Source organism: Poeciliopsis prolifica, unplaced genomic scaffold, assembly GCF_027474105.1.
Source record: "Poeciliopsis prolifica strain line A6 unplaced genomic scaffold, Auburn_PproV2 SCAFFOLD038, whole genome shotgun sequence".
Taxonomy (NCBI): domain Eukaryota; kingdom Metazoa; phylum Chordata; class Actinopteri; order Cyprinodontiformes; family Poeciliidae; genus Poeciliopsis; species Poeciliopsis prolifica.
This window is the reverse complement of record NW_026562413.1, coordinates 1,490,751-1,503,079: the sequence shown is the minus strand read 5'-3', so window position 1 is coordinate 1,503,079 and position 12,329 is coordinate 1,490,751. Positions and strand designations below refer to the sequence as shown.

Below are 12,329 nucleotides of genomic sequence, written 5' to 3'. Positions count from 1 at the left end.
TTGAATTTGCTAATTTCTTGCTACTGTTAAACACAACTCAAATAAAGTGACTGTAGCTATTTAGCTTAGAAGTCTGCTTCGAATCTCGTGGATCAAACTCGACTTCGCTGAATATTTGCTTTCAGAAGATGCCTAAAAATACTTTCCAAAACTTTGGAAACTCATTTAAATAGCATCATTCTCTTGGCTTAACAGGCAGGTCTTTTGTTTGCGCTGTTTGCAAACAAACCCTGATCAGCGAACTTAGCTGTGGATTACTCAACACGCCAGTTTCTGATTCAGGGTGAAACTGGGACACAAACAGGGTGAGACAGCAGCCACTCTCAGTTTGACACGATTCAGCCTTTAACGCTACAGTTACTCAGGCGAAACATCAGAGCAGAGAAGACATATTTAAAGAACTAATGCCTCGTTTTGTATTTTAAATGCACTGTTTAAAATGAGAGAGACTGTTCTTGTTGAGCACAAGTCTAAAGCAAAAACAAAACAAAAATCCACCTTGAAAAACATCAGGTGAGCTTTGCACCGGCTCTGGTTTCATGTTGTTTTAATACAAACAAAAGAAGTGTTCATGTATGGAGGCTGAGGAGCACAGAAAGCAACCTCTATCCTCTTTTTAATTTCACACAATACCGGATTCGAAAACCCCGACTTGCTACTGTTGGCTTTAAAATGGACAGTTTGGTTTATGTCACGATAAACAAGGAGGTTTTTGTCCAACAGGATTCGTCCCGTCTTGCCTGTCAACCCCCAGCTGGTGCCGGGTTCAACTCCAACTCAATTATTGATGGCCCTCGTTGCACTGAGCCGTCGTCTGCAGGTGCAACGTTGCCAAGAGACGAGACGGGCAAAATAATTCACCAGGTATCATGCATAATCAAGAGCATGCAATTTCAGCTGCTAAGGACAGAAATGAATCATTTTTGCATGCAAATTTATGCAAGTAGATGTTAATTTAAAGGAGGAAGGGCAAGAGTTCTCCTAGCTGTGGCACAATCAATCTGAAAGAAGCCCAGCAGAGGAGCACTCGGCATGCGTCTTAAATTTCTCATTTTTTGGCCGGCTGAGGGAGAACCCTTGGAGACAAAGTGAGTGAAACAGAAACTGTTTCATGTGCTGTAAACCAGAACTGGCTGCCAGCCGTCTGCTGGCTTTACTGCTGCTCTAATGAGAGTCATCCTAACACAACTGAGTCCACCATCATCAAGTGAAGACGCCAACAAACGTAGTTTACATCAGCACCGATTCCAAGTGTGCAGTTTGATATTTTGAAATTAAATCTGCTTAATGGAAACTGAGCAATTTCAAAGAAACACATTTTTCAATAAAAAGCTTTGGTGCTCGGTTTAAGTAGTTTTTTTTTGACCCAATTGAAATTGACTTATTTCACAGAACTCCAGCAGAAACACTTTTTTATTTTGCATCGCACGTGATCAGCAACCACCATCAAAGAAGAAGAAGACAACAGGAAGTAGTTGGAGGATCATCGCATGCCCCATTTTTAAATGACTTATCACATGAACAAAGTTACTTTATTTACTTTACTTAAAGTGCGCATGAGGCTGACATGACACCTTATAAACATGACATAACACCTGCTATGAACACAAAGGAGTCTTCAGGAACATCTATAACTGTTTTCATGAAGTGTCATTCGGTAAATAATGACACTTTTAATGCAAACTTGCTTTAAAAGTTGCATTGAAAGTCCGTTAAACCAATTAAACGTGACCAAAACAAAGCTGTGTAATATCCTAATCGTCTTTGCTCAAAAGAATATTCTGTCGCAATAGATTTCCAATAAATCTATAGACGCTTATTTTGAATATATTCCTCTTGACTTTCTGAAATGTAAGACGCCCCTCTGTGACTGACATCTTGCTTTTTTACAGGCATTTATAAACTTGTAGACTTGGACTATAAAATTATGAAAATACGTATGCCCCCTACCTTTCCTTTTGCTTTTTGTCTCCTTTGGACTGCAGCATTGTGTTGTGTTGTAGTTATTAAACGAAAATTAATAAACATATCTATAAAAAAAGTCCATTACAAGTGCCAACTTTGCACTAAAGTGCCTGTGTTTACCACTTTTAATGAAACCTTCAAAGTGACTGCATTAAACGTGACATTATTTACCTTTATGACGGAAGTTATAGACATTCATAAAGACTTGTTTGTGTTCATAACGTGATTATGTCATGGTTATAACATTCTTATGCACACTAATTCAAATAAAGTGTCACACAAACTTATTGAGGAGTGATTTTAATTGTGCTTCTTATTCAGTGGAAACACTGCAATTTCAAAAAAGCTGAGAAGTTTAATCTTTTTCAGTCGACTTCTGTTCCACTTGAGGTAAGAACAAGTCCTCCATAGAAGGACATTAAAATTTCATCAAAATATTTAGTGATATTGTTGTGATAATCATAAAAGTGATGCTAAAGAACTATTTCGTCTTTTTGCTACTAATAAACTAACCTAGAAAGAAGAGCGCTGGAATCGAAATATGACAATATTTAATTTCAAACTCCTTTTAAAAACTGTGGTCTGAAAAAAATCCAACATTTCTTGTGTAATATTCAGAAATTCAAAAAGCAGGACAACCATTTTTTTTTATGTAAAAAGAAATCACAGAGCATATCAGTTTGGACAAACTTAAAAAGTCTCAATTTGCTTCATGTTTTGCTTTTAACATCATGATGAGGAAGACGATCACATTTCTTTTCTTCCCCAAAATGCAAACAACGTTGTTTGTATGCAGCTATTTTTGTTCTTATCGCCAACAAAGCAGCATTTGCATACGTACACAAAAAGACATGTAACATCTTCAGGATGTTTTCTGAAACAACAAACCGCGACTTTACCTGCAATCTGTCTGGCGTCTCGAAGGCGAGGCTGGATTTTCTTTTAAACGAAGCTTCGGTCTCCGTGGAGCTGCAGAGGAAACACAACGAGGATCGTCCTGAAAACTGAGAATCAAAAATGTTTCTGCTTTGTTTGTATTCTCACCAACCCGTCTTTGAAGATGTTGTAAGCAGACTGTTTGACTTGAGCCTCTTCTCTTCTGGCAATCTCTGTGTTTTGACTTAGACTTCTTGAAAGCGTCTCCTTCAAAAACAGAGAACAAATAAAAAATATATATATATTTACAAAACGGATTATTCATTTGCCTACAGAAGAGGATTAGGGCCACTGAATAAAAAGAGAACTGACTTTTTTCCTGAGTTATGAGTTTCGATCTCAGAAGATTAAAGTCAGAATTCTGAGAAAAATGCCAGAATTGTTACTTTAATCTGAGAATAAGGAATAGTTTTTCTTGGAATTATCACTTTAATCTCAGAATTATAACTTTCTCCCCTCAGGATTATGACTTTAATTTGAGAATTTTGACTTAAACCTTATAATTATGACTTTAATATCAAAATTATGGCTTTCCCCCCTCAGAAATATTCATTTAAACTCAGAATTATGACTTTAATCTCATGATTTTTACTTCAATCTGAAAATAGTTACTTTTCTCCATTTGAATTATGACTGTAATCTCAGGATTATGACTTTTTTTCCTGCAGAATTATTAATTTTGATCTCAGGAGACACACCCCAATTTTGAGATTAAAGTTATAATTTTGAGATTAAAGTTATAATTTTGAGATTAAAGTCATAAATCCCTTTTTATTTTCCATTTTTAGTGGCCTGGGTCCTCTCCCGCAGTTTCCTCCTGCTGGTACTCACAGGTTTTTTTGCAATAGTTGGAGGACTATCTTTAGCAGCAAACTTCTCTGGTGGCTTGAAGCTCGCCTTGGGGGCGTTGGGCGCCGTCGCCTTGACAGTGGTTGCTGGAGCGGATGACATCACTGGACTGGAAGCGGCAGACATGGGCTCAGCATGAGGGTTCAGAGCGGGAGATGAAGGGGAGGCGGGGACGGCCTGCGGCCGCGAATCTTTCCAAGCGTCGAAACTTCTGGACCTCTTGCGCTCGTCGAACTGGAGCCGCTGCCTGGCTCCGGTCCGGCCCCTCGCCTGCAGGGTGCCGCCCGGCGTGCTGCTGTTGAACTTGTTGATGAGTTTGTTGATGGGCGCCAGGGAGTTGGTGTCGATGGCTGCGGCGGGCTCGTTCTCAGTCGGCGGCGGAGGCTCTGGGATTGACTTTGGGGGTGAATCTGAGGCGGGTTTTCTCCCCACAGAACCGGTAAATCCAGCAGCGGTTCTGTTGAACCCTTTGGGTCCCGCAGATTTTAGCTTAACAGGCTTCAGTCCTGCTTCGTTATACTCCTCGTTATCAGTCCCGTTAATTTTCTTCTCTGTTTTGCTGGGTGTAGCTTTGAGTTGTGGTTCAGGTTTTGGCCTCTCCATCCGACGCTCCCTGCCGGCTCTTCCCTCCTCGTCCCCCTGAGTCCCAGCCTGGCCGTCCCCTGGAGGTCTTCTCAGGGGACTCCCAAATATCTCCCCATCCTCATCCTCTGCCGGAGACACCGGGGAGCGGGGAGGGTTCACAACAGGGCTAAAAGAGTTGGGAAAATCTGCCGGTTCTTCGCTACGTTTTGGGATGCTGTTGTACGGAGATGTTGGCCCGGAAGTGGGATTGGGATTAGACAGCTGGACTCCATAAGAGTCACCTTTTTCCCCATCTTTCAGAACGACATACGGCTGCCCAGAGATCCCCTGGACCCTCACAGCCACTCCGTATTTGCTGGAAGGAGGCGTGGCGTTGCTGCTGGCTCTGGATTTTTCGGGCGGGACCCCGCCGGTGTCATGGAGGTCTTTGATGAAGCGGATCTGAACGCCGTAATCCAACTGCGCCTTCCGGTCAGTGGAAGGAGTTCCCATTGGCGCTTCCTATTTCTGAGCAACACATGGAGGAAGGCAAACAAACAAACAAACAAAATGCAAATTAGGTGAGCCAATAGGAAAAACACAGAAGCTGCCATGCAACTGTTACATCAGACTCATTTCACAGGAAGTGATCAAATCTTCCAACATAACAACTTTGATACCTGAGGCAGGGAAACAGGCAGGTAGAGCAACCAAAGTATGAACTAAAGTAAAATTAGAACTAGTTAATTCAACTTATTTTTACTCAAGTAAATGTAACAAAAAATAAATAAAAATTGGTAAAATGTATTTAGTGACTGATCATGAATTCAGTTTAATCTATGCATGCCACTTTAATAAGAATTAAATGATCTATTTATTGGTGTTTAATGTTATCCATCATGGAAACAATAACATGTTTTATTCCTCAGTTGAACAAAAATATTATGTTACTTGAATTGATTAAATACACTTAATCTAACTGCAGAAAATACTTATTCCTTTTAAAAAAGTAAATAAAAACAACATATTGAACATAGCTTTCCTATATACAATGTAGATAAAATAATTCAAAAGATATATTGTATATATATTCACATTCTTTAAAGAAACTAAAAAAAACCCTAAATAGATAGTAACATAAAAAAATGGAAAGGTACCTAATTAAAAACAACACTTTATTAATTTATTATTTTATGCTAAAAGTTTACAACTACTATAACTATATTACCACTGACTTAAAAACCTTTTAAAAACTGTTTTGTTGAAGAAAAATGACTGTTTCAAAAAACATTTTTCATAAAAAGCTTTGCTTTTGTCACAGTTTAACTGTAACATTTTAAGTATTGGTGAAAATAAGATTTGATATTTAAAATATTGTCTTTAAACAAAAACAGCTCAATTTTGACATTGAATGAAAGTGAAAATTTTAAATTTGAACAACTGTTCCATAAATATGTTTTATTTTTATAATATCAAAGCCTATATTTCTGGAAGATGAACAATAAATGAGTAGTAAGACAAAGATTTTTCCACCCTTTAGGAGAATGTGCAGCCTTTTCCTCATATTTTCAGCCTCCTGTTTCTCGTTCCTCTCGTCATTTTGACTCGGCTAAAATATCCTGATGAACTCGCCGTCTTGTCTCGCTGCTCCTCAGGTTAAATTCCTTCTCAACTAGAATGTTTTCTATTCATAACATGCCAAATATGCCACTGAGAAGCTCTTTGTGCAGGATGACTTTACCTGAGGGGTGTGGATGGACATACGGAAAGCCAAGATGGGACTAAATGAAAACTAAAATGAAAACTAAAACATGGCGCGTTTTATTTCAGGTCACAATAGGGAACTTTTTTGAATTCCAACAACAGAAAATTAAGCAGCTAACAGTGTTTTTGTTGTTTTATTGACCTCTAAGAAACATAACAGCGAGTCACATCAGCAAATAAAGCCTCAGCTCTTAACGTCGGGTGTTTTCCACGTAATTTATCCACTTCTAATACAGCGAGGAAGGAATATGCTCCCAGTCAGTTTATGAGGTCGTGAAAAGTGCTTTTAGCTTGAGAGAGGAAATGTGTGACGTCTCAGGAGAGGCTTTTATGAAATCTGAGAGAAAAAAATAAAACCGTCTCGTGTTAAATCAGTTTGGGATTGAATATTAAAAATTTATAGAACGCACTCTGGATTACAAAATGGGGACATGTGGTTTCAAAGGCAGAAAAAAATTATTTTTGCTTTATGTGACTTGCTTTATGGATGATTAAATGGCAATTAAAAGCCGAAAAACTAGGAATTCATGAGGAGTTTCTGTTAGGTAACCAATTTTTCAATGTTTTGTACATCAGAGATAGAGACAAATATACCTACCATCTCTATTTTCTAGGGAACTTGATATTTTTCCACTCATAATTTCACAGAAAAAGGAAGAAAGGCGTTGGATGCGTTGGATTTTTTTAAAATTTCATAAAACCATTTTCTGTGAAAGGTAATACCAATTACATAGCTGAAATATTACAGCTATGGTTTTATTATTGCTTAAATGTTAAGTACGTTTCGAGACAGCAGGAAGAAACTGGACGCCCCAAACTCCAGCATCTTGCTGCTGTTTGTGAGCAACTCAAAACATTTCTGTTTTGCATCAAACTTGCATCAGGTTATAAAACAGATTCATCCGTTTTTTCTTTTTGTGCACCAATCCTGATCAAACGACTCCCAGCCAAGCATCTGAAATGACCCAAAAACGTATCTCTAACAAGCAACTTCTCATTATTCGTCCTCTGTTTTCAGGTAAACCCTTAACCAGCCCTGTCAGCGGTTATATTCGTAGTATACTCTGCACATGTCCACCTAATATTTTGAGAGATGAAAACGAATCGACTAGTCCTCCTGTGATTGTTCTGGCTCCGTGGAGCATTAAACGCTACGGGGTTATGTCAGGAATGGGCCTCCCCTTCCCAAACTTCAGAGAGGAGCCAATCAGCCGTAGACTGTTTACTCTGAGCCGGACTCTCATTGACTCACGCTGCATGGCTGTGCACATAGACATACAAGATGTTTTTATTAATATAGTTAAAGCTTGGAAAGGTATTCACACCTCTTCAACATTTTTTGCTGAAATTCAAACTGCAAAACCTACAAAGGCACGGCCGTCCAGAGCATTAAAATTAAATAAACATATATATTAAACACACACACACCCTAAAAGTTCTGGCCTGCGCTTCTTCCGTATGTGGAACTAAATCGGAAACATATCGGATTGTTTTCAAAGTGTCTGCAGTCTGAATACTCATGTCGCCTCTCATCCAGCTTTTATATCACTGATGTGAGACACGGGTCACAGTTCTGCATCCGGAGAAGCCATACACGGTAAATCTGGACGTAAACAAAGACTTTAAAATTGTAATTATCAAAGAGGTCTGTGTCACTGAAACGCATCACATCTCAATCCCACCACTTCTGGCTCTGACTGCACATCGAAACAGAGTTCTCCAAACAGAAGCTGCAGATCAATGCTCCACAAAAGGCCATTGCTAATAATTTTCTCCTTGTTGTTTTGATTTTGTGACAATACGGTCAGCTCTAATGGCTACATGAACTTTAAAATAAATCCATAAACAGCTCCATCCATTAGTAAGTCAGTAAAGTGGCATCAACATTATTCTTCTGAGCATGTAGGTCACTTTGGGGATGTAAACCTCGACGTTTTACACACACTGGTGAAAATGGCTTGAGAAGCAGAAGTGGTGCCTCCAGCACAACCAACCAGAAAGCTTCAAGTGATTTCTGAATGACAAGTTAACAACAAAATATTCGTCTTTTCCAGCAGCCATTGCATAGCGCACACAGCGGTAAAATCAATTAAGCTTGTGTTGCTAGGTTTCACTGGGGTTGCCAGGTAACGGTTCGGTGTGACTCGACAATCTGGAGGAAACGGGTCATTTTCCAGATACCAAAAACATTAACTTACTGCCAAAAGACGACTGCGTGTTTTTTCTAACTGCTTGGACTGTTTTTAGAAACAGTAGAGATGAAAATGGAAGTATAAACACATGCAAAATATAAAACTTCTTTAACGAGACCCTCTATGATCAAATTACTATTAGTGAAGCCATATGTCCTCATAAAAGAGCACATTTCTCTGGCATGCATAGATCTTGAACACTGTTCTCTTAGTGTCCTTCATTTTCTGCAAACTCTTTCAGGAATTAAACTGTAACGCTGGTTAAAGAATAACACACAGAACCTCCCATTGGCAATCAGGGTAGGTCCAGCTGATCAAAGTCAGACTTTGTCTTTACCAAAAACATTCTTAGGATTCCAGACGTTCTCCCCTTCAGCACTGCGTGTGGTTTGCATTTGTACAATAGGGACAGATTAAGAGTGGAACTGAAAAAGTGGGCCAGAAGCAGCAACTGTAAGGTCCAGGCATGAGGAGAACTGTGAACGCCAAGAGAGAAAACCACAAACAAACAAAAGGGAAATCATTTAAATGTCTGTGACAGATTCAGCGGCTGATCTCAGAGAAACCCCAGAGAGGTTAATATGTTCCTTAAGTAAATACACATTTCAACAAAGGCTCGGCTGTTATTCAGCCACCGGTAGCTGAGCTGTGCACCTCTGGGTGACAACGCCGTTGCCTTTCACGGCGTTTCTCCGACTCGTCACAAGGACGAGCCGAGTCAACAGAGACAGGAATGTCGCCAAACTGGCCAATCAGCCGTCACTCGTCCTCACCATCCAACCGAATCGTCTCGTTTTACTGCTCGCTCCTCGTTAGTTTATACACTTTCACTACCAACCTTTAGCTTGGATGTGCAGTTTATTTATTTATTTACATTTTTGTGACGTTGTGTTTCATTTTTGCGTTGCTTTATATGAACAAGAGTGCCTCAAATTTCATATGACTGTGAATATTTAGAACAAAATTCTTGTCCTATATGACTTTATATGTTAGTGACATCATATGTGAAGAAAATAATATTTTAACAAAGGAGAAGAAATGCAAACATTTTCAGCTTACATAAAAAACATCAGTTTTATTGGTTATTTCTTTGACAATTTATGAATAGCTTGTAATTAAAATATAGGTTTGTTTATATAGATAAATGACTAATGTATAGTTCAGCTCATAGCTTTTATTCACTAAATTGAAATTCAGCTAAAGTCAGTCGCATGGGTTCAATCCTCATACTGGCCAGTGGAAATCTGAAGTCTTCAGACGATCAATACTTTAAAATAAAAAAATGGTTGGAGAACAAACTATTTTGCATTGATTTTTGAAAAACATTAGAATAATAAGCACTTTTCTCAAATCTTCATTGTGGTAAAATCGTGTAAGTTTTTCTTAAATCGATGAAAACTCAACTCTGTGTATGACAGGTTTAGCTCATCTGGTGCTAATAATGCTCATGTGAAAACATGAACTCCTTCTGTCATGCTTGAGGTTTCAAAATCAGTTCTATTTGAGGAATCTTGGCATCAACTTGTTCTGTAATGTACAAATTCAGCAAAAACATCTACAATGATAATTTAGTGAATTTCATGCTTCCTTCCATTGACCGTCTTTCTGAAGATGCCAACTTCCTATTCCAGCAGGAAATGACATCTGCTCGCGATGCCAAAGGTAATAAACTCACCTGTTAACCAATTTATGAGTATTGCCGAGACGAAGATGAGACACGAGACTCAGTAATGCAGCTCAAGGCCACCATCAATGCCACTGGCTGCTAATCACCTCCATGCTACGCTGCATGGATCCAGGCCCGAGTATCGAGTGTACAAACTGTATGCTACTGTTCTTAAAAATCCCTGGTGATTTTTTCCTTCCACTCAACATTCCTGTATTACGCTGAGATACGTTACTCTTAACAGAAAGCTTCGTTAGCTGTAACTTCCTTGTGGGACTTCGGTGACGGTAACTATCGACTCGACTGTGAAATAGGAAGCCTTTGTTGTTTGTTGTGCAGTCCATAACAAACTCACAACATTTCTGTATTAATTAAACAGAGAAACTGAATTTCAGAGCTTCATTATCGATAAATTACAAGAAATATAATATTTGAAATATGTCCTTTTGTATGTAATTAATGTCTATAAAATGTGAGTTTAATTTATAAAAATGAATTACAGAAACTTATGTTCTTATTTATTGTAAGTGTAAAACATTAACAAAAGCAAGAAAAAGGTAATTTAATTAGAACATTACATTGATTTATACATTTTAGTTTTGAAAAATGTACTAATTAGCCCTGTTGCTGTCCTGATCATTGGCGTTTAAACTTCAGTAAATAACTTTCACATAATACTAAAAAGTACCTCCGTTTTTGTACAATTAAGTTTGACGTATCGCTCATAAAAAAGTAATAAAGTAATAAATCTGACTGGTGAGAACCCCTGTTGGGTCTGTGCAGCCGCTTGTTTCGCTTGTGCTTCCGTCCTGCATGTGTTTACCAAATGAAGGGGCTTTGAGTGCAGCTTTAAGCTCTTTCATTACAGTTACTACATGTGACTAGACATGTAGTAACGTCTAGTCACACTTACAGCTATTTCTGGAGCCAACTCTGACAAACAAACAAACAAACAAAACAAAAAAACATTACTTACTGCAAAACAAAACGGATTTACGTATCAAATATTACAAAATATTATAATTTAAACACGGATGCTGCAGACTGTAACAGCACCTGTGTTGCTTCTGCGTTAATTGCGTCACACCCGCCCATCCGGTCAGTCAGTATCGGTGCGCGTCGAAACCTCCCGGCTGTTTACACCTGAGCAGCAGCAACAACAGGAACGCGTAAAAAAGAAAAAAGAAAAAAACAAAAACAAACAGGCGAAATCAACAGCAGCCTCACCAATGAGACGCCGCCGCATCCCGCTTGAGGCGTTCACCTGCTGTAACAGCCCCGCATATCCTCTTTACGCGGCGCAGACAGATCCGATTAAAACAAGAGTGGACAGAGAGAGCGCAACAAACCAACAAAGCACCACGAAGGCGGACGACAAAAGATGACCCCCCTCCCCTTCTCGCCCTCCTTCTTGCGATAATTTCCATGAGAGGAAAAGCCACAGGTGGACCCGTTTTGATCCAAATGCTGGGGAAATGCCCGCTCTGCTCAGCAGACCGCATTACTCATACTTTATTTCCAACTCAAAGTAAATAAGAAGCTGCTGAGTAAGTGTTACTGCACCTGCAGTGATGGTCCAGTGTCTGAGCTCTTCCTCTGCCAATTCCTCGGCATGTATAAATCAACAGCAAGTCCACGCAGCGCTGAGACGGGGAGACGTTACTCCACGGGCCGAGGACATTGGGGAAAATTACCCCCACTACCAGTGGAACCTGTTGCCAGCACGTCCGACGGACCGTCCTCCCGCCTCTGCGGCGATTTGATTGGTGGGAAGCGGCTGAAGGGGGCGGGGCTTCGCCGCGCACTGACTTTCATCTCTGCTGCTGCACTTTAAAACACAATGCAGCCACTGTGTGACCCACTTCAGCTGTGTAATCAATGAGAAACGCTTTGCATGGCGGTATTATCTATAGCAGCAGAACCAATGCGGAAAAGAACCGTAATTTGCTGCTACTTAAGATTACACTGGACTCTAACTTTAGTGATTAAGGAAAGTATTCACTCCCCCGGGAGCTGTTTCATGTTTAATCAGACCACAAACACAAACCTCAAGACATTTCATTAGGATTTTATCAAATAAACTAAAACATGGCAGTGAATAAGTTTAAAAGTGGAATTCATACATGATGTTCAAAATTTTCTGAAGAGTGTGGTGTGCTTTTTGCTCTGGACTCCTTAATAAAATCCAACAGACTGCGAGAAGTCACCTAACATTATGATAATGTTAGTGAACAAACATGATCATAAAACCAAGGAAAACAGAAGACAAGTCTGTAAGAAAGTTGTGGAGAAACTGAAGTTAGGTGGAAGCTATGAAACGACATTCCAAGATGATTCCAACATTTCTAGCATATCTCCAAATGAATGAGTGATATTTTGAACGTTATTTAATC

The 12,329-nt window shown here is 39.3% G+C and overlaps 1 protein-coding gene across 4 annotated transcripts in view; it reads right to left on the bottom strand.

Moving 5' to 3' along the window:
* cgnb (cingulin b) overlaps positions 1–11,660 on the bottom strand; it is a 29,256-nt gene extending 17,596 nt beyond the window's left edge. Inside the window, exons 1-4 of one of the 4 annotated variants that reach the window (XM_055053893.1) lie at positions 11,500–11,660; positions 3,733–4,836; positions 3,014–3,108; positions 2,865–2,934 (exon numbers count right to left, since the gene is read on the bottom strand). In XM_055053893.1, the coding sequence (XP_054909868.1) occupies positions 2,865–2,934; positions 3,014–3,108; positions 3,733–4,836; positions 11,500–11,550 (1,320 nt within the window). In that variant the 5' untranslated portion in view covers positions 11,551–11,660. Of the gene's footprint in view, positions 1–2,864; positions 2,935–3,013; positions 3,109–3,732; positions 4,843–11,499 lie in introns of all 4 variants that reach the window. The other 3 variants (XM_055053890.1, XM_055053891.1, XM_055053892.1) reach the window with 3 other exon arrangements.
* Positions 11,661–12,329: the final 669 nt, after the last annotated feature.